Source organism: Myotis brandtii, unplaced genomic scaffold, assembly GCF_000412655.1.
Source record: "Myotis brandtii unplaced genomic scaffold, ASM41265v1 scaffold51, whole genome shotgun sequence".
NCBI classification, from domain to species: Eukaryota; Metazoa; Chordata; class Mammalia; order Chiroptera; family Vespertilionidae; genus Myotis; species Myotis brandtii.
In genome coordinates, this window is record NW_005369442.1 from 127,791 (window position 1) to 150,958 (window position 23,168).

General features: G+C 45.9%; 1 protein-coding gene across 1 annotated transcript in view; it reads right to left on the reverse strand.

Annotated features, from left to right (window-relative positions):
* Positions 1-23,168, reverse strand: part of SCFD2 (sec1 family domain containing 2) — a 320,087-nt gene that overhangs the window by 35,933 nt on the left and 260,986 nt on the right. The window contains exon 6 of the mRNA XM_005877149.2: positions 5,979-6,124. Within this exon, the coding sequence (XP_005877211.1) occupies positions 5,979-6,124 (146 nt within the window). The remainder of the gene's footprint in view (positions 1-5,978; positions 6,125-23,168) is intronic.

Consider the following 23,168-nt stretch of genomic DNA (forward strand, 5'->3'; position numbering starts at 1 on the left):
ACAGAGCCGACTTACCCGCCAGGCACACAACACAGAGCCTGCGTAGGACCCGGGAGACTTTTAGGGACCCATGAAAATGCAGTAATTTCTTTTAAAATTAGGAGAAAAAAATACCTTTTAGGTCAAAGAAAATGTTTTGATATATACTATTTATATATTTGTCTCTACACCAATACAATGGCATAATAAAATTTTTGGTATTTTTTTTATTTTTATAGAGGAAGGGGGCCACCAACTCAAAGCTGCTTAGGGCCATGAAAATCATAATATCACCCTGTATGACAGTGTCCTGAGGCTGCCTGAGGTTTGGTAGAGCCCACAGAGACCCCCGACGGGTATTACATATGAAATAAGTACAGCTGCAAAAAGTGATCTTACACCAGAAACTCTTTTTCTTTAAATGGCCAGTATCTCTTCTAGAACAAATTGGGCTTTTAAAAATGCCATGTTTAATTAAATTATGAAAAATAAAATATTTATGTCTATGCCCATGGTTATTCTTTTGTGACGGAGATAATGTGTGATTAGGTCTAGAAGACTCTTTTCTTGACCTGATTCTTGCTCTCGAAGAAAAGTATTGGCATAGCAGTAGTTTCTGCCAGTATACACGTCAGAGTTAATTTTGAGAAACTAGTTTAACTCCAGTATCTTCTTGAATTTGGTGCACGTTAAAGATGGCCCAGGATTAGTTTCCAAGAAAACCTGAGTTGTTGCCACAGCCACATCCCACCGATCAGGGCTGCTGACCTCGCTTTGCCGGTTGGTGATGGTGCAGCGAGGGACTCAGTCCTGCTCCTGAAGATGCTTCTGCCTTTTCTGCCAAATTGACTCTCACCAACCCACTCCTCAGGGAAACGTGTAGACACAATATTCATTCTGTTCCAATCCAAGACTGTTCAAAAAACATCTGTTCAAAACTGCTCTGGCTTTGACGATTCCATCGTTTATTTATTTTTCGCTATACTAAGATATTTTCTCCTTTCATCTTCTTAAAGAAAATGGTTTGCTCATCCATTCATCATCCATCCATCCATCCATCCTTCCATTCATCCATCCTTCAAAGTAGAAGCACATTATGCACTTACACTTTTTTTGAGTGTAGTCCCTTCCATTTCAATCTGAGGACACCGCAGCCCAGAGCTACTAACTAGGGTGCATGAGTTCACAGAGGCATTTAGAAGCAGCAAAGGACAGCCAGTTCCCCAGGCCCCAGTTTAGTCCTGGCTCATGCTGATTCTTTCAGAGAGAACACTGGCAGGTCTGGGTGAGGTGGGTAGAGTCAGGAGGAAGAACAGAGTGCAGCACTTGGAAAAGAGCACCTGGTGGCCAGGGCAGGGGTGTGACCGAGACGGGCCGACAGGCTGTGCGGGGAGCCACATTCACCAGGCACAGGATGAAACAAGCCTCCTTGGGCACGGCTGCTTCGCGATGCCCTTGTTCAACATGCCAGAGGCACAGAAGACGGTACGCATCTGTGGAAAGTTTTCTCCGACACAGCACAGCACTGCGAAACCTCTGCCAAAGCAAGTCGTGCGAGAGCCATACGGCATTTCTTTCCGAAAGGACTCGCCAGCTCCTGGCCCTGAGACATGCCTGCTACCCTCCTGCTGCCGCTGCTGAGGAACTCAGCACATGGAGCCCTGGCACTGGGGAGGAGGTGGAACCTCCCGCTACACTGGAACAGTTTGAAATGAAACACGTAAGACTCGCTGCACAAGCAAAACTGGGGCTTAGGTTTCTAGTCAACAGTGTCTGCGAACAAACAGGACCTTTTCAGTCACACTGGTGTCAGCAATGAACCCTTACCACGCACAGCAGCCAGCAGGACAGTCGGCTCGAGGGTCACACTTTCTGTGTAGCCCATCTCCTTAGCAAAGGAAAAGACGAAATGCCACAAAAGAGGACAAAGAGAAGGCCTATTTTGTCCTTTACAGCAAATGCTTACATAGTGCTGTCTACTGGTATGTGTCAGCTCCTGTCCGGAGAGCTTTACGTGAATGAACTCACCTAATCCTTAGAGCATCTGTATAGGGAGCGACTGCTATTAGCTCCTTCCTGCAGAAGAGGAGCCGGGCACAGAGAGGGGAAGTAACTTGCCTAAGGTCACAGAGCTAGTAGGGGGCAAAGGTGGGCTATGGATCCAAAAGCTCAGGGTCTCAGACTGTTCTGTTAACCCAGGGGTGGGCAAACTTTTTGACTCGAGGGCCACAATGGGTTCTTAAACTGGACCGGAGGGCCGGAACAAAAGCATGGATGGAGTGTTTGTGTGAACTAATATAAATTCAAAGTAAACATCATTACATAAAAGGGTACGGTCTTTTTTTTTTTTAGTTTTATTCATTTCAAACAGGCCGGATCCGGCCCGCGGGCCGTAGTTTGCCCACGGCTGTGTTAACCTCTGTGCTAACCTCCCTCTCACTAACCATGGAGAACGTAAGAAGTACCATCCATGCTGGATAAGACCCCCCCTCCCCACACTGGCCCACTGGGTGGCAAGCATTGAGCGCGGCTCTGCAGACAGTGTGGAGAGCAAGCACCGCGCTGCCTCCAGCTCTGGTGGTGTGCTCCTCCAGGCAGGCGCTTCCATGGCAGCTTCTTGGTCCCCCTCACCCACTCTCCTGACTGCGCCAGAGGAGGGCCAGGTCTGTGCTGATGTTCAGGACTCGTTTCTGGAAGCCCAGAGATTTTATGTACTTAATTCTTTGTATGAAATCAGTCTCCTTAAAACAACGAGAGGGATATCTGCTTTCTGTATCTGAGCTGTGACTGACACTTTTTCCTAAAGGGCTAAAGGACGAAATTAAACCAGAGGTGCCTCTAGTGTAAACAAAAGAAACAGGAGTGTCTGAGAGGCAGCTTGTGCAGGCTGCCCTGGGAGGGAGGGGCTGGCAGGAGCCCGGAGATCCAGGGAGAGCCCAGATCTGCAGTGCTGCTCAGAGCTGGACCCGAACCCAGGGCCAGACCAGGCCTAGAGCTCTCCCAGGTCTTTCGGGGATGGCTGGACATCTCAACTAGCTAGACAGAAAGCACACATTTTTCCTGGAGCCACAGGACTGAGCACCAGACTGGGAGGAGAAATGGACAGAAAGTTGCCCGGCCAAGATCTATCTTTAAAACTAGACACAACTGGACTCTGATTCTGGTCTGAACATTTGTCCTTTTCTAATTACACGCACTTTGTGGCCCATCAAATCCGCTGATATGTAACAAAGATATGTGCCTTGCATACAAGATGCACCCAACAAATATTTAAGCATCTATTATGTGCAAGATACCACTCTAGTCACTAAGGGTATGGCAGTGAACAACCAGATCAAAATCTGTCTGTGAGTTAAAGCTTCTTTAAATATGAAAATTATTAAAAAACCAAAATAGGTAAAATTTGCCCATAATCACATCAAAATAGTTTTCTCTAGATATGTAAATACAAAGTAAGAAGTCATAGGCCCTCCTTGTCCATCCAACCCTTCCCATCCCTCACAAAGTACCCATTATAAATCTTTCCAAAAAGTTTAAAGACTGACTAAATACACATACCCATATACTTTTTATCATTATTTTTTTTTTAACCAAAATAGAATGATGCTTTATGGAATGATCTACAACATGTATTTTTTTTTACCTAATAGATCATGCACCTCTGTTTTAGTTAGAATTTTCTGAGAAGCAGGGCCTGAGACATGGGTTCAAATATAGTCTCTGCTCAGGACACTTAGATCCATCCTATTCATTTTCATGGTTGCACAGCATTCCATTGTCTCTACATCATTATTTATTTAATCCCCTTGAGGTATACACACACACATTGCTCGCCCATTGTCCCCATGTTCCATTCACCGGGGAAAACTCATTTTCCAGGGCTCTGAGGTCTGGAGAAATGAGAGTGTTGGCAGCAGGGAGATGAAGTCTAGGAAGCTTATCATTGTTCTTACCATGCCCCGGATTTATAACGAATGCATAATTATGTGAAATTGGCCAAATCAGTCACCATGATGATCATAACAGTGAAAAGACCTCATTAATTTAGTGGCTTGTTTTCCCTTTTGCCAACTATAGTAGCTACTTACATCTTGACATTCTTTGGTCTAAATTTCATCATATTTCACCAGTTCTATCATGTCTTGTAGAACTAGTTTATACCACAGTATTTAAGATTGCTATTTTTAAAATATATTTTTATTGATTTCAGAGAGGAAGGAAGAGGGCGAGAGATAGAAACATCCATGGTGAAAGAATCATCGATTGGCTGCCTCCTGCAAGTCCCCCACTGGCGATCGAGCCCACAACCTGGGCATGTGCCCTTGACCGGAATTGAACCTGGGACCTTTCAGTTCACAGGCCGACGCTCTATCCATTGAGCAAAACTGGCTAGGGCAAGATTGCTATTTCTTAATAGCAAAATGGCATATAATTAATTATCTGAGTGACTGCACCTGTATTTGTGGAAGAGATGTTTTAGATCACTGAATGAAGGGTGGGAACTTGGGTTTCTAAGTTGAGTGCCAGTTTCTAAGGTCTTTTATATCTTGATGGGTGATTTCAGATGCCCGTCAGCACCATCAATCAATATTTCTATAGCCTCCCTGAGAACCACAGTACAGTGAGGGAGGAGATTTTGTATTGGCGGCAAAGTCCTGGCATCTGGCCCTGGTCACCTGTGTGCCTGTGGCAGGTCCCTTGGCCTTCCTAGATCAGGATAATGACATGTCTCTGGCTTACTTGTCGTGAGACTGAAAGGAAACACGGAAGGCAGGAGTGCTCTTTCAGTGTCAGCTGCTCTGTGAACACATGGGGGAGGAGTGTGGGTTTTGCTAGGCTGCAGTGGGTAACCTTTGCTCTCGTGTACATGCCTGCCTTATAGCCAGCATCCTGAAGTTGTCAGTCTTCACTAACAAAACATTTAACTCTTAGCAAATAGAGTGGGTTTCAGTGAAGATTTCATGGGAGATGGAGGAGAAGGTTCCTTCACACACACAAGCAAAGCTCAGTGACCTGTTCCATCAGAGACACCTGCTCTTCCTTGAAAGCTCATTGTGGCCACCAGGAGCCTGACTTCTGTCTCCTTCCTTATCCAACAGAGACTGCATCACCCTCAGGGCTCCTGTCTCCCTTCACTCCGGAAGCTTCCCTTTGGCTCTTTCTATGTCTCCTCCCTGCTGGGTTTTTACAGAGCAATTACTCCTTTATTCATGGATTCCTTACCATCTTCCTACTCACCAATCACTCCCCCTCCTCCTTAGAGAGCAGTGGGGGACTTTCAAGTAACAAATGCTTTTGCTATCACCAACTTTTTTTTCATTGCCATAATACTATTAGATAATTTTATTATTCTAATTGTTAGGAATGTTTATGGGACTGCTTAGATCCAGAAACTTGGGAACCACCAAAGGCCAGCCCCTCATCTGGCATCTGTAGTAACTGGGGACAAAGAAGGGAAGGGAGTTGCCTAAGGTTACAGATGAAGGCTGTGACAGTGACTGTCCCAACTCAGCGCTCACATCACTACATCAAGCCTGCTGTACAAATGCATCGGGATGGTTTTTGGGTGTTTTTTTTAAAGGACATCAGGCCTGACATTGCCTGTGTATTTATTTTTTTTAAATGTTTTATTAATTTTAGAGAGAGGAAGGAGTGGGAGAGAGAGATAGAAACATCAATGATGAGAATCATTGATCAGCTGCCTCCTGCATGCCCCCTACTGGGGATCGAGCCCACAACCCTGGCATGTGCCCTGACTGGGAACTGTACCATGACCTCCTGGTTCATAGGTCGATGCTTAACCATGGAGCCACACCTGCCAGGCTTGGAATGCATTTAGATTCAGGGGAACCCAGAACTCTGAACGGGAAAGGGACTTGGAGTTCATCTAGAACAAATCCCTCATTTTAGAGAGGTTAACATGGAAATTTTTCTTATACTCTCTGAATCCTAAAAATGCCACACAGATTACATGGTTACTTTACAACATATGTACTTGCCTGGTGGGTATGGTTTCCAGGAACATATACAGACTTGAACTGCTTCATGAGACTCCGAGCCCCAGCAATATCCCGGAGCGACATGAAGAGGGCATCCACGGCAGTTTTGGCTTGGTGAAATGTCAGGTTAACTGAAGAGTCGCAGCCTGAAACAACACAGAGACATTTTCTTGGGTGAACAAATATTTAAATTAAGTTTTAGTCATGGCAGCTTGAGCCCCATGTTACACAATTGGTGTGTTTTTTAAACCCTATTTTCCCCCAGCGGTTCACTCAGTAGGTTGCTTCAATCACCCACGAGCAATGAAACGTTGAGTATAAATGTCTTTGACAGAAACAGAACTCAGAAGTGCCTGGGACCGCAGCCGCTGGCTTCAAGCCCCAGACTGCAGACATTTCACAGAGAGAAAGCTCCCCAGGGTCTACCGTCCTCAGAACACAGTCTGGGAAAACTGGAGGAGACACGGGAAAATACGAGAGTGCTGTGATGAACCTCTCTCGCTTGAATGCCACCAACCGTTTCCATAAAACAGGACAGCAAGACTGAGAAAGATGACAGAGTTCTCCGGTAACAGAGCATGCTGGGATGAGCATCTTTCTCACACGCTAACAAAACAGATGGCGTATTTCAAAAGGCAGCCATTCAAAGTCAATGCAACTCAAAGGGGGCCTAATAAGAAGATCCTTCTCAGCGACAATTCTATTTCTTTTAGAAACTTCTAATAGATGAATGCATTCTCTATCTTGTTAGAAGCTCATGCAGAAGAGGATGATTGTGGGTAAGTCAGAAGTTAAAAAAAATAGAGAAAGATTCAAGGTGGGCATGTTTGACTCTCTTACTAGTAAATACCGCGTTAACTCATTAATCCTCACATCACTCATATGAGATAGGAGCTATTATCTCCCCCAGTGTAGGGATGAGGGTTAAGTAGCGCTCCTGTCAGCAGGCACTGCCAATGCTCTGCCTGTACCTGCTCAGTCACGCTGGACGTCACCTGTAGGTTTGGGGAACTGTTCCCTGTACCCTGACTGCTTCTTACCTCAAGTAGCTGATGTCTGTCTCTCTCTCTGTTTCTCTGTCTCTTCCTCTCTCTCTCTCTGTCTCTTTGTTTCTGTGTCTCTTGTGGGCTTTCTCCAATTGTGGGAGCATGTTTGGCCTCTCTGTGGAGCAGGCTGGGGAGTCAGCACTCATAGGAATAGCCCAGCTTGCTCATCCCGTGGGAGAGCAATTCTGAATTGTGATCTCCACAGCTTTCCCAGGGGGTCCCAGCAGGACTGAGTCCCAGTTGCCCACAACTGCCACTCGCTCATTAAGACCCCCATTTTGGCTTTCCCTCCTTCCCTGTCTCACTTCCCTACTTCCTGACTGCTTCCTGGGATAGTTTTCCAATTGCAGTACTTGCACCCAACCCTGTCTCAGGGCCCCAGAGCTTCTGCAGCCACTTGAACACAGCAGCCTGGATCCAAAGCCTGTATTCCTGGGTTCTTTTGGGGGAACAATTTTATTGAGATAGTACTCACATATGATACTATTAACCTGTTTAAAGTTTACAACTCAATACTCATAAGTATATTCACATAGTTGTATAGTTGTACAATCATCATCATCACAATCAATATTAGACCATTTTTATCACTCCAATAAGAAACTCCATGCCCATTTCCCTGTACCCCCGTCCAAGTTCTCTCTCATGGATTTACCTACCTCGGACATTTCATATACATGGAAACATAAAACATGATATTTTGTGATGGCTTCTTTCACCTAGCATAGTATTTTTGGGGTTCATCCTAGTTGTAGCATTTATTGGTACTTCATTGTGTTTTTTTATTGCTAATATTCATTGCATGGATAAACCACATTTTATATATCCATTTATCAGTTGATGGACATTTGGGTTATTTTCACATTTTGGCTATTACGGATATGCTAGTTTTACATGTACAAGCTTTTGTGTGGACATACATTTTCAATTCTATTGGGTGTGTATCTAGTAGGAGAATTGCTGAATCATAGAGAAACTCGGTGTTTAGCCATTGGGGGAACTTCCAGGCTGCTTCCCGAAGTGTCTGCCCCACTTTATATCCCCCCAGCAGGCAAGAGAGTTCTGATTTCCTGAGTCCTCAACAATGCTTATTATCTGTCTTCAGGATTGTAGCTATCCCAATGGGTGTGAACTGAGGAGACACTGGTTGATTTTGATAAAGAGAAAAATCATTTTTAGGGAGTACAGCTAGATCCAAACAAGCTTAAACTAAAAAGGAGTGTTTGTAAAGTACATAGGAGCATCTGTAGGAACCCAACGGCAGCGGACTCAGGGAGGAGGATGTGAGTAGCTGAGCCTCTCCTTGTAATTACTGTGGACCACTGTATATAACTCTTACAGGGTGGGCATAATTAGGAACTGTTTTTACTCACATTTCTGACACCAAATGAATGTTTGTTCCTCCACACCAACTGATTCTCTAACTCTCCAGACACCAACTGAGGGCCCTACAATTCGGTTCAGTTCTGACACTGACCATGCGGCGTTAGTGCAGACGCCTCAGTTTAAGCTCAGTCCCACAAGGCCTGGAAATTGTGAATTATACATTGAAATTAAGCAAAGCCTACATGATTGCAAAGAGTTAGGTCACCTGTGGCATAGGCTGTTGGACAAAAATGTTTAGAGATTACTGGTAATGGACAAAATGAAACCAACACAAAAATAAGACTGCCAAAGAAATTGTTGGAAGGAAAATAAAAAGTCCTAAATTTGCCAATAAAGTAATACTTTCCTGAAAAAGTCAATTACCAACTGTAGGAGGGCAACTTCTGCCCAAGCCATCAACCCTTTCCAGTGTGCCTGGCATCCTTAAAGCAAGGGGTTCTCCGACACACACACACACACACACACACACACACTTGCGTGGATAAGAGAGGACATGGCTTGTGCAAGATCACAGCCTTATCCCTAGCAAAGTCAGAGTTAAAAATGTCCCTTTGATCACAGACATGAGCTCCTCCGTGCACACTGCCTCCCCCATTCAGAATCTCCTCTGTGAATGTAGCTGCGGTTAATAGCGAAGAGATGATGTGGACGGAAAAGCTATGGAAGGGGATGAAGTCTTTTCTATGAAAATAGTGATCGTTATAATCACTTACGTTAGGCACTATTCTAAGAAGTTTATACATATTAGTTCATCTAGTCTCCTCAGAAACCCAGCAAGTTAGGAACCATTATTATTCCCATTTTGTGGATGAGGAAACTGAGCCAAAGAGAAGTTAAATAACACAGAGCCACTCAACTACTAAGCAGAAAAGCTAAGATTCAAACCCTCGCAGTCTAACTTGAGTTGGTCCTGTTAACCAACTGCTTTCTTTCAGCAGTGCTAAGACCACATATATAGAAGATCAATAAAATACTTAATTCACTCTAAAGATGGAAGAAATGCTTTCAAAACGGAGTGAGTGCCTTCCTTCTTGGGAAGACCTGGGCCTGTCCCTGGCGGTAGACACTCGCCGTGGGGTTGCAGCTGGACCCCAGGCTCGCCTTCTGAGCCACACAAGGCGTGAGGTCCCCTGGGCCTACCTGCACACTCGCCTTTGGATCTCTGCTCCCAAAGGTGCTGTACTCCGTTACTTCCAATAAGTCCCTGACAGCCGGCCCCATTAAGCCAGCTTATGAGATAACAGTGTTTGGTAAGGGAGCTCTAAGTGTACAACTCCAGTCAATTCTCACTTAATCCACTGGTTACATAGAGAATAAACCAGAAGCTGACCCTAGACTTCAGCCAGGCATGGACTGTGTGCTTCAGGTGCCTATTTCTTGATAAGGGAGGCCCCCAGTCCCTAGGGCACCCCTGTATTCTCCTAAAATAGGGATGACTCATGCCCCTGCGATTTCTTTCTCTGCAGGGCTCAGGGATCTCCTGGGCAGGGGTCCAGTTACTCCTCAGAGCAACAAAATTGGGCTCCTGTGTCAGTGCCTGCCCTTCTCCCTTCCCTCTCACCTGTCTCCACTTACTGAGGTCCCTTCGCTTCCGCGGAGTGAGAACAGTGGTTTCCATGGTTTTGTGCACTGCAGGGACCCACACTTTCAGCAACAATGAAGCTAAGATGGAGAGAAGGCTGAACAGCTAAATGATCCTCCTGGGATGGCTGAAATGAAGCTGGGCTTCTTACTCGTCTGGTTCCATAAGTTGGGTTGTATTCCTTAGGTAGTAAGGAAAATAAAGCATCTCAGCTCAGGAGGCTGCTGTGTCCTGGGCCTTCGCCTGGATTGGAACTGAAGTAGCCATCATCTAAGGCAGTGGTTCTCAACCTTCTGGCCCTTTAAATACAGTTCCTCATGTTGTGACCCAACCATAAAATTATTTTCGTTGCTACTTCATAACTGTAATGTTGCTACTGTTATGAATCGTAATGTAAATATCTGATATGCAGGATGGTCTTAGGCGACCCCCGTGAAAGGGTCGTTCGACCCCCAAAGGGGTTGCAACCCATAGGTTGAGAACCGCTGATAAGGCCTTCCAACACACATACACATGCGTGCGCACACACACACACACACACACACGCATGCATGCACACATGCATGCACACACACAAAGTACACACACAGCGCGACAAAGGGGCAGGACAAACATAAAGCATGCCACTTCTATGGCTGACTAAACTGAGGGCATGACTAAAACAGGATTTGAAATGTGTTCTCATAGCTCTGAAGGTCCCTCCCATCTGACCGATACGAACTAGGACCCAAAAATGTTTGAGCCTGGTCAAGAGGTCCTTCTGTCATCTGGACCCAAGTTACCCAAGGCTGGCCTCCTCATCCTTGGACTGGCCCGAGGTTGAAGACGCCAGGCCCATTTTCCAGTTTGCATGCTGCCTTCCTGCCTCTCAGGAACCCCCGGGTGGCAGGGCCCCACCTCTAGGGGCTCCTGGGGCAGTGACAGAAAAGGTCAGCCTGGGAGTGGGACTCGGCCAAAAAGGGCAGAGCACCAGGAGGTCATGACCTCCCTCATTCATCCAGCTGTCTGACATTGCCTTTTCTCTCTTTTCAAACCTTTGTTTCAAAGACGGAGTCTTTTCTCATGGTTCTCCATAAATTCTTGGTAAATAAAAACACACACACAAACAAAATAAAAAACCAAATAAACCCAGCAAGTGTCGTCCCCTCTGAGAGCCTGGAGGGAGGTTGACTGCATAAACCACTCCTGAGTAGGCAGCGCTGGTCAGTGGTAAGTAAAGCTACAGTAAAAGCCCTCTTTGTCAAACATGCTGGGGGCCATTTAAAGATGGGGATCATGAGCATAGACCTCCCACACACATAGATGTGTAGAAATAAAACATTTTATTTAAAATTAAAACATAAATGTCCATTTTTTCACTAATCTTTTGGGGAAAGGCCAAGGTCTTTTCTTTGAGTATTGCTTGTTGATAAGAGTTCTGTCTTTTTTAAAAAACAAAACCATTATGTACCATGTAGAATTTCTAATTTCAGTTCATCGAAAGCAGGACAAGACGTTAAGAACACCTATAGCACAATCTGAGAGCAGAATTATTTTAGATGTAACATGTTTTTTTCTACAACCTTTTACAAACGCCTTCTCATTCCTAATTCAAAAGCACTTTTAAAATGCTTCACTGAGTCTTTCAAAAGCTTTCAATTCGGTTTTCACTGAGACAGTTTTCTTTTTGAATTCATATTTAACCGGTGTGTAAGAACATTTAATTATGGTTTAAACTTAATAACAAGTATAACTGTCATATACTGGTTTGGAAACAAACCCAAAAGTCTTGGGAATCATACAACTCAGCCTGAGAGGGCAGATGTGCCCGGGCACATGGAGGCTGCCATAGAGCCATAAGGGCTCAGAGTTTCTGTGTTAGTCATTCTGCTTCATAGAGAGATTGTGCCTGGCCAGTGTGGCTCAATGGTTGAGCAGGGACCTATGAACCAGGAGGTCACAGTTCGATTTCTGGTCAGGGCACATGTCCGAGCTGTGGTCTTGATCCTCAATGTGGGGCATGCAGGAGGCAGCTACTTGATGATTCTCTCTCACCATTGATGTTTCTATCTCTCTCCCTCTCCCTCCTATCTGAAATCAATAAAAAAATATTTAAAAATCTACTCATAGAGGATTGTAAAATGTCAGTTACTCTGGTAAGTGGCTCATGTGGAGGCTGGTTGAGAACATATAATACATAACAATATAATTATAATATTATATATAAATAAATATACATATATGAGGTCTCATATTTATACTACACAGGCAATTTGTATCTGTGTCAGCAATCTAATGTTTAATGACCTAGTGTGACTTTTTTAAAGATCATTTTTACTTTTCAATTATAGTTGACACACCATACAAAGTTATTAGAGTACTAGAGGCCCGGTGCATGAAATCTGTGCACTGGTAGGGTCCCTAGCAGTTGCCGGCTGCCAGCTGGGGCCTCCCTCCCTTCCTTCCCCTGGCCAGCCCCGCCCCCTGGTCAAACTCCCAGACAACTCCTGGTGGAGGGGACAATTTGCATCCTATGCTGTTATTATAATATACAGGATTACTGACTATATTCCCCACGCTGTGCTTTACCTCCCCATGACTGTTCTGTAGTGTGACGTTTACGTCCCTCTAATCTAAAAGAATCACATCTCAGAGGTCGGACTGCAGGTTTACAGGGCTCATGTCCTCGGTCATTGCAAAGCCTCATGGCAGGGGCCCTCAGCAGGTGTGGAGGCAATGACATGGGCTTGGATGAGGGTGTGAGCGAAGCCGGCCCAACAGATAAAATCAGAGTCAGAGACATCCAGGTGATGCCGCAAAGGCCCCGAGATGGCCCACAAAGCCTGACCACGTCCTGCAGTCCCTCCCAAAGTCTCCGTCAGGCTCCCCGCACACACAGATCCTTGCTTCACTGCCTCCTGCTCAGTGTCTCGAAATGTCCTAGCCTGTGGCTTACAGTCGCTGCTCAAATGACCAGGAGGGAAGCAGAGGCAAGATGGCGATCAGCTCAGCAGGCAGGGGCTCTCCTTGGTTCATTGCCAACCCCCAGCCCAGGCCCTGGCTCACAGGAGGCACCCACTAAATAACCCTTAAACCAGTGAGTGGGGAAGACAGAGGGGTGACAGGGAAAAGGGTTGAGTCAGACCAGAATGCTGCAAAGCAATAGCACTGCTTCTCGCGGAGCTGATAAACTACCTCTGCAGGAAATTTCAAACAAAGAGCTCCCAGATGGCGCTGAGCAGTTGCAGCCGCATGCTAAGCGGGTCACCTCCCCAAAGGCTTCTTAAGAAGCGCAACCTCGGTTGGCCGCATAAATTCTGTTTTTTCTTTAACAAGCAAAACGAAACTCTACGTGGTTAAAGTATGCATGGATATGAGGTAAAACTGTCTTAAACAGGAAGAGAATGATAAATACAAACTTCAGTAAGTGATTATCTCTGGGTGGGGGTGGGTGGGTAAGCCACCCTTTGGGATAGGGTGATAGGTCCATGGGTGTTTATGATGTAATTAGAGGCCCGGTGCATGAAATTCCTGCTCGGGTAGAGTTCCTAGGCCTGGCCGGTGATCAGGGCCGATTGGGGTCTTCCAGCTGCTGGCCAGCTGCCATCTGGGGCCTTCCTTCGTTCCCTGCCACCCCCTGGTGGTTAGCGCATGTCATAGCGAGCAATTGAACTCCAGGTCTCCCAGCCGAACTCCAGAAGTGACACTTCGCATATTAGCCATGAGAATATATATATATATATATAATGCTTTATAACACATATGTATAATATAATCTTTTAAATGTATCATCATTTTAAAAAATGTTAACAAAGCAGAAACCGGCCACACTCCTTGTTAAGCCTCTAGCCAATTCAGCTCCCTGAACCAGCTGAACCAAGGACGGGCGACAGCTGAGATCTCTTATTATTAGGCAGGTTTGGGATGCGTGGTGGACGGGAAAGGCTTGTTCAGTCTCGAGAAAATGTCACTTCCCAGGATTGGAGCCCAAGCCCTGAGGCTTTTGTGAGAGAACATGTCGGGACGCCTGAAGGAAGGAAAGCTGTCAGGAACAGGCTTTGGAACTGGCATGGTCAATGGCAGGGCGCAGGCCACGTTGGCAGGGAGGCCCAGGGAGTGGGATGCAGGACCAGGCAGTGCGAGGAGCAGCCCCTTGAACCTGACCGTCTGCGCTGTTTCAGGAGATGCCGAGGCAGCAAAAAGGACAACACTGGATCATCGCGGAAGGAAACAGCCCATCTACTTCAAAACATTTCTCTCAAAGTGGCCTTTCTGATCACCCTGACTATACGAACATAGTTCCTTTATCTTAACCTTTTCTGTGGTTAAATAAGGGAGGCCTCAAGGACTTTGTTAAGCGATTTTATATGTTGGTTATTAAAGCAACCTAAATCACCTTAGACAAGGAGAGCTGGAAGTTCAGCATTCTGAATAACTGAAATACCATGCCTGAGGCTATTTCTTTTAAAAGGTAGGCATCCATTTTTTGATCAGTTATACAATCTCCTATTATGGGGCTACCACCAGGGGACAATCAGATCTCTCTCCTATCCTTTCAACTTTGGGTCCCCCTTTCCAGGAATGAGACCTGCCACAGGTAGGGAACTGCCCACACAACCACTTATGCCAGCGGTCATGCTCACAGACTTTCCCATTCTCCTGCCCAAGGAGGTGGCACACAGCTCCTGGCCATAATCACAGACAAGCTCCCAAAGGCAGCATGGCCCGCTACGAGCGCTTCCTAACAGGTTGACTGTCTTTATTCTGTTGAATTAATTCTATTGAATTACAAACTTGCTATTTGTACTACGGTCTCCTTTCAAAGTGTGTTGACATTGCTGGTGGTTCTGAATAGCATGGCATGGTTTGCTGGATGACATCTCGGAGCTGACTGGAGAGATTACCTGCATCTGGTTGTTTGCAAAAGCAGAGCCCCTGGGAGCCACGCTGTACCTCCTAGGACGCTGTGACGAATTCTCCATTTGATCTCATTTTCTGAGCGAGGGGAGAAGAAGCCTGTGTTATGTGCATGGAAAGGCATCACCAACCATGGCCACGAGTTAAGCTCAGTGGCAGATTTTACACGAATATTTGCTTGCTTCTTGCTTGTTCTTTTTGGGGTGCTACGAAAGCTGAAGCAGCAACAAAGATAAAAACACACAGAATGGATGTAAACGTATGGTGGGGAAAACCTGATCTGCTTACACTACTTTTCTTTACCTTGCACAATCACTGTCATCATTTGAATTTAGCAGTTTCAGAACCAATGAGCCAGTCTGGCATTTCAGAGAGATGGAAACCAAGCCCAGATGCCCCTTCCACGGAGAGCCCTTCCAAGACCTGCTGGAGGCTGATTCCTGTCCTCTGGGAAGGGTGCCTGATGGGCCAGCACCTGCAACCAGCCCTGGACCTCCCTATGTCCAGTGCAGGGATGCAGGGAGGGGTGGTTCTACCTGATGCAGCTGCAGCAGAGGCCCTGGGCCATCTCCCCCCCCCCCCCCCCCCCCCCCCCGGAAGAACACCTGGAAGGCTTCCTGGAGGTGCCAGAAAGGAAGGAAGCTGAGAAGGACCACATCAACACGCAGGACTTCTGCTCCCGTCTGAATCTCAGTCCAGGTCTTGTTGCTGGTTTTAAAAACAGTACCATAGGGCTTTTAAGAGATAAGGCTGTACTTTGAGACAGGCCAAGAAAATTGAGAGTGTGGGAATAACAGGTGTCATTTCTGGCCGTGATGTGTCACTGGGAAGTGCTTTCTTATCCAAGTAACAATGAAGACGTCACTCAGGGTTTCGCTTGTCTGCTAATTGCACAAACCTGTGCTGCAGCTGATGGTCCACTTGTAGAAAAGGATGAAATCAAAGGCCCAGTCATAGCACATTCCATGTTACTGCCCGGCCCTCCTCTGCCTCTTGTTCTCACTCTCACTTAGAGGAGCTTTTGAAGAGTCTAACCGTCTTTTCCTTTATGCTTCTTGATCCCCAGCTGCAGTGAGCTTGCTATCATGAGATTTCTAAGTATGGAGGGACAGTCTTGTCTTTTCATTTTCATTTTGAGAAAGGCTCAGTGGCTAATAATATGGAATCGTTTTCTGATCTATTGGAGAAAAAGGAAGAACAAAAAGGAAGCTTATTGGCCTAAAGTTCCTTTCATCCCCTTTGTTTCTTAAGAGAACAGAAGAGCAAATGGAGTTTATGTTTCTTCCAGTAGCAGACAGATCAAATGAGAGCCCCCCTTCCCCACCCCCAACACTCACAGAAATCGCCCTCTGCCTCCGTGTACGGTTCCACTGCACCTGTTGTTGTAAATCTCCATTGAACCGAGCCAGCCTCGCTACGCCTGAAATATAAGCTCCCGCTCAGTGAGGCCTCTTATCTACCACTTTTCTGTATTTTCCTTTGGAGGCAGCGTGGATTAGTGTGTGGGTGAGCCATGCCTGATTCAGAGATGGGATGAGGTCCAGCGAGGGCTGCCAGTGGGCCCATGGCATGGGGGAGAAGGGTGAAAATGCACCCCTCCCCTCATCTCCCTCGCTTCTTTTTGAGGCAAGGGAGGACCTTGAGAATGGACCCCGCCGACCAAGGCAGGGGACCAGGAAAGCTTGCAGGGGGATGCCTTCTTCCTGCAGCTCGGGGTCTGGAAGGTGCAGGAGAGAAGGCAGCTGGTCTCCCTGCACATTGACCCCAAGGATGGGGCCAGCTTCCTGCTGTGGTGGAGACAGCCGCCACCTGCAGCCTCCTAGGAGCTTACCTGCCCCAACCCCAATCCAGTCTTACGCTCCGATCTCCTTCAACCTTTGATGGAGGCAGCTACAGGGTGGTTTAAACTGTCAATGGAAAGGAATTATCACAAAGTGTTAAGGTTTCTAGGCTTTCAAGTGCTCTGGGCAGGGGCACCCTTAAGCCCACAGCTGTTTTCACAGTTACTCCATGTCCACCACGTGTCCTGGAGGTTATGGAGGGCCTGGACTCAGAGCCCAAACTCTTCTCCCTGAAGAGTGGTACGGGGAGGGGCTGAAGAACCGGTTAGCGACAGCCAGCTCATCATTCAGTTACTACATTTAACCCTGGAGCCAAGTCAGAGCTTCTTGTTTTGCTGAAAGGGCACGGGAGCTGAGAGTGACGTTAGAAATCCAAACTCGAGGGTGGTTAGGATTTCTTTTAGGTCTCCACCAGGGAAAGAAAAACAATCAACCCAGATCGTCCGGGTTGGTAACTGGAGTTCTCTCTTCACACACCAGCCAACATCTGCCTTCATTTCTGCACCAAGTGCTTGCCTCCCTCCAGGTGAAAACATTGTGCAGTGAGCTCATAAAACGAGACAGTTCTCAGAATAGCAAGGGGTTTGGCACCTTATTTGGGACCAGACACTGAGGAGGCAGCCAGGAAATCGAACATGTGGCTAGATTCAAGATGTGTAGTTCTTCTGAAAACAAAAAGCAACAACCAAACACCCCCCGAAATCCATGGAGAACGCTGGCTGTGGGCCAGGGCTGTTTTCAGAGGCAGGCTATGGCTGTCTGGTCTGCTGGCTGTGAGAAGCCTCAGGGACTGATCTAAGCAGGAAACCTCTGAAGCAGCAACTCCTTGAAATGGCCCCTCCAGGGACCTCGGTAACGCCTCACACAATCACACACACACCAGCATGCACGGGGCTCTTGCCGTGTGCTCAGCGCCCTACATGCGCTATCTCAGTCCACCTTGCAGAATATGTATTAGGAAAGGGTTGGAGAAATGTGTAAGGGTATAGGTTCCAAGGGTGGTCACAGTTATATGGTTTATAACAGTGAAAAACTGGAATTAAATTAAACACCCATCAATATGAGGGCAAAAATTTATGTGTGACCTACTATTTATTGACAAAAGAAAATGCCTGTGCAGGACTGTTAAGCAACAAGAGTAGATCGAACAGTAGGTATAGTACACATGCTATGCAGTATACATGCCATTCTATATTTTATTTTATTTTTTAAAATGTATTTTTATTGATTTTGGAGAGGAAGGGAGACGGGGAGAGATAGAAACATCAATGATGAGAGAGAATCATTGACTAGCTGCCTCCTGCACACCCCCTACTTGGGATCAAGCCCGCAACCCGGGAATGTGCCCTTGACCAGAATCGAACCTGGGACCCTTCAGTCCGCAGACTGACACTCTATCCAGTAAGCCAATCTAGGTAGGGCCATGCCATTATATATTTTAGATACACACACACACACACAATATATATATATTACAAACTGTTGACAGTCATTATTTCTCTAGAATTTCATTGCCTAATTGAACTTTCTGCAATGATAGAATGTTCTATATCTGTGTGTTCCAATATGGTAGCCATAAGCTACATATGGCTATTGAGAATTCAAATGTGGCTAGTGTGACTGAGGAATCTCAATTTTAAATTGCATTTAGTTTAAGTTACTAGTCATAAGTGCCTAATGTATTAGACAGTATAGCTCTGGAATATAAGCCCAGTGAAGACCAAAATCTGTTTTAATTATTGATGTATTTGAACCTCCTAAAGTAGTGTTTGTGTCTGGCACATATAGGGGTGCTCAATAATCAGCTATTGAATGAAACAATACCTATCAAAGGTTATCTCTGGAAGTATGAGAGACCACCTTCTACTTTATGTGCTTCTGTTTCGTTTGATTTTTTTTAAAGCACAAAACTTCAGTTTTAAATTAGCAAAACAGTAAAGATATTCCAGTTCTGAAAAGCTATACACATCAATCTCTTTTCTTTTTCATAGCCGCCCAAAGCACCACCCCCTTTGGCCGGTGGAGGGAAAGGCTGGCCCTGGGCAGGGGGGTAATTTGTTCCTGGCTACCTGGACTGACCTTCCCCAAATAAACACGACTGAACGCCACCGTTCCACCTGCCTAACCTTGCCACCTTATCCCTCGTTCGTGGCAGAAATCAGACGCTCAGTTCTTTTTTTCACCCGTCAATGTGGTCTCAGGGTTTCCATATCTCGGAACAAGTCAAGAGCAGAGTCTACATTTCCAGTGGAGAAGAAACCCTGATGGGAAAGACTGACTCCACCATTAAACGTGGGGTCAGGTACATTCTACTCTGCTATTTACAGGGGCAGCCCCAGCCCTGATTTACACAGCCTTTCTAGGTTAAAGAGTGTCTTCAAATAAGACCCTAAGATACCTCTTCTCTCCCCCCAGCACTCTCAAGTCTGTTTGCTTTTCTGAGTCCTGCTAACACCCGCTCAGCTCTCTCCACAAGCTTTGGTGAGCGCCACCGCCTGGCTTCCGACGTCAGGCTGGCCCCTCCAGCTCCTGCCCCAGCGGCTCAGGCCCCTTTGCTCGCTGCCTTTGTCAGCTCACAGGGCTGGCTGGATCCATCTTCCCGAACTTCAGCCTCTGCTTTGTCACTTTCACTTCTGCTCCTTCTGTGTCATGCCTGTTCCCTTATTTACTTAGTCTTTCCCTGTCAGTTAACTTTGAATCAACTCCTGTATTTATTAGTTCTATGTAAGCTGATCCGATGGGCTAATATTTACTTATTTTAGCATGTACCAGAAAACGCATAGCTGTGAAAATAGAAAATTCAAGGTTGGTCAAGGCAGCTTTTAAGAGAAGGAAGTTCTCTTATTATTCCAAGAAAGGGGTCAAGGATTAGGCTGGATTTTAAATTTCATGAGAGTAGAGCCCATTCATTGATTCACTCAACAAATATGTACTGAGTATCTGACATGCACACTGTTCTAAGCATGGGATACAACAGCAAACAAAACAAACATTTCTTCCTGCACCAAACGCCCTTTGCATTTCCCTATGCCTAAGAATGATGCTAATTGTTAACCTTCATTGAGCACTTACCATGTGAAAAGTACTATTCTAAGTACTTTACATTCATTCATTCATTTAATCCTCAGGACTATGCTATGAGGTAGGTGCTACCACCACCCCATTTCACAGATGAGAGAAATGAGGCACAGAGAGGTTGAGTAACTTGCCCAAGGCCACATAGCCAATTAATGGCAGAACCATAACTTGAACCCAGGCAGTCAGGATCCAGAGCCCAGACTCTTTAATGTTACATTTTTACCACAGCAGGCAATCAATAAACCACTGAGTGATGATGATAAGAAGTACAGCATGAACACAGTAAAATAGCCCAAATGTAAGCAAAGAGCCAGGAGAAGGGTCAGTTTAAATTATGGCAAGCTTAAACTCTAGGTTAGTTTGGGGAAGAAACTACTTTTATTACGTGCAAGGGCACATCCTAGGGCTAATCTAGTCATGGGGAATCTACTCACAAGCAGAGGGCTCTGCTGCCTGTTGTGCGGACTAATTAAGACTGGACTGCAACTCAAGAGCCTGTCACTACTAACACTTAATGTCATTCAAGCAATTTCTTCTCTGGAGAAGGCTACACACTCACCATTACAATCTTATTGATTTTACTCATTTGCTCAACAGCCCTCACTCTAAATTTAGGTCAAAGTAACTTCAGATTTCATAGAACATTAACATCAACTCATCTGAAGTATTGCTGGGGTGGTCATTGGTGTTCAACAACACCCCGATTCTTCTCTTCCTACCGTGTGGTAGGATCACACGCTTCCCTGAATAAGGTGGGTTTACTGTGGGTGGTAAACTATGAATGTCAGTGACATGTGCCGCTTCCGAGTGGAAGCCTTTAAAATCTGATATGCAATTTACCGCTTCCGTCCACCTGCCTCAGTCATCAGGAAAAGCTCTATGGAGAGGAAGCCTCGGGCTGCCTGGCAGAGCCCCCACGACCTGAGAGGGACACAAAGCCCAGAGAATATACTACGCATTGTTGTTTGAAGCCACTGAGATTCTGGTGATGTTGGTTTTTAATCCATCCTAACTGACAGAACACCAACCCTCCAAATCCCAGATGAAAAAGAGGAAAATGCATGAAGACTGTATACTATAGTCAATTAGGAGGGAAATTAAAACACACATTGACTTTTACTGTATTTTAGACATTTACATGCTAAATGTAACACACCTAATCTTCTTGGCAGCACTGAGAAGTAGGTACAGACGTGAAAACTGAAGTTTGGAGAGGGAAGGGACTTTAGCTAAGGTTAGATAGCTAGTAAGTGACAGAGGTGAGCTTAAAATTCAAGTCTGTCTGAAACCTGTGATGATGCTATACTTTCTACAGAAATCATATGCAACTAGGTTCCTCACAGGGCCAAACATAGGAACATTAGCTGGAAAAGGCATTCGGTCATTCCGCAAACATACAGCATGTGTCCTTACGATGTGCCAGGCACTGCAAAAGGGCCCTTAGAGTGAATGAGCTATGGCCTCTGTGCTTGAGGAGCTAACAGTCTAGCATAGGCTACAGACAAGTAAAGTGGCCATTTCAATACGGTTTAATGAACTATTTGGCTAGGCAAGATGGGGTGGGGTGTGGGAGTATACTAAAAGCTATGGAAGGGAAAAAAGGGGGGAAAAATGAGAAGGAAAAACTAGGAAAGCAAATGAGAAATGATGGCCAAATAAAGACGTGTCATTCACGTAATTCTCACCCTGCTCAGATTTGAAAACATTTGGTAGGAATATGCCATCTGCCTCACCCTGGCAAATAGTACTATGATGGCATGCAGCCACTGGCTGATGACATCAAAGACACCCGAAAAAGCCAAAAGAGGCAGCTCCACCCTGCTGGTGACAGCAGCCTCCAGTCCAGCTGGCTCAGGAATTCAAACCCAAGCAGGGAGCACACATTCCCTGGGTGGCTGGCACCCCAATTCAGGAGGACTGGGCATTTTGCTTGCTGGAGATATATATATATATATAAAATCATTTTTTTAGAAAGAGAGAGGAAGGTAGAGGGAGAGAGAAAGAAACATTGATGTGAGAGTGAAACATTGATTGACTGCCTCCTACACACCCCCTACTGGGGATCAAGCCTGAAACCTGGGCATGTGCCCTGACCAGGAATCAAATTACAAATCTTTTGGTACACGGAATGATGCCCAACTCACTGAGCCACTCTGGCCATGGCTTCCCTACTCATTCTAGAGTTTCTGACATATTCATCAGACCTTGTACAATGCCTGACATACAATAGTCAATCCATGTTGACTGGTCACCTTCCAGAGAATGAACAGAAGCTGTGGAGGTAGAAAGGTGTCTAAGAAGCACCAAAAGGTCCGAAGCCCTTGGCAACCAGTATTGGACTTCAGAATGAGTCAGGCTTCTTTTGATTATACTCAGCCATGCAGGTCTGAATTCTGAGCTTCAGAAGGAGATCCCTCTCCTTTGGAAATTAAGAAATGAATGGTTCTCCTGGGTAGAAATATTTTAGGACCACATCCAGACCCATGAGGTCTAGGGAGAAACAGAAATCCTACTTTGGAAGTTACTGGCACAGTCTTGGTCTTTGGGCAATTTAACAACCTACTATAGAAGGGTTACACATTAAGGAGGGGATCTGAAGATGACCTGGGAGGACTCCTGGAACCTGGAGATTCCAATGGCGGCTAGGGAAAGGCACACAGATGTTCCCCTGAGTTTAAATTTCAGAAGGGCTCTTAGTATCCCTAAGCCATCTGGTCTCCAAGGGCTTCTGGGAGGACTCCTGGAACCTGGAGATTCCAATTGGCGGCTAGGGAAAGGCACACAGATGAAGTAACAGGAAACATAAAATTCTGTTCCCCTGAGTTTAAATTTCAGAAGAGCTCTTAGTATCCCTAAGCCATCTGGTCTCCAAGGGCTTAGACTGGGTGCATCTATCCTTGGCAATGGGCAAGGGGCCTCTAGTGGTGGGACAAAGCACTAGGGAGGAGAAGACACAGACAGATAGAAAGTTGCAGAGGGAAGGACATATCAGGCGGTGGAAAGAGAACATGATGCTCTATGGGGGTAGACATGAACATGTTCTGTGGCGCAGGCACGGTCCTCCCTCTGTGAGAAATGTCCTTCTGGATCCTGTACCTGGGAAACTCTTCTTTTCCTTGACATACCAGCTTGGTAGATCCCTTTCCCAAGCAATCTCCCTGTTTCCCCAGGCCCTGGTTAGCAGCTTGGAAGCCGAGATGCTGAGACTCTCTCTCCAAGTCCATGAATAACATAGCTATGTCCTGGCCATCAGCCTCACACCCCTTCTTAGCACAGTTCTAGAAAACTGATTAATTAAAACACATTTATTAAGTACCTGCTATGCACTGGCGACAGTTTCTATGAGATGCATCTACAAACG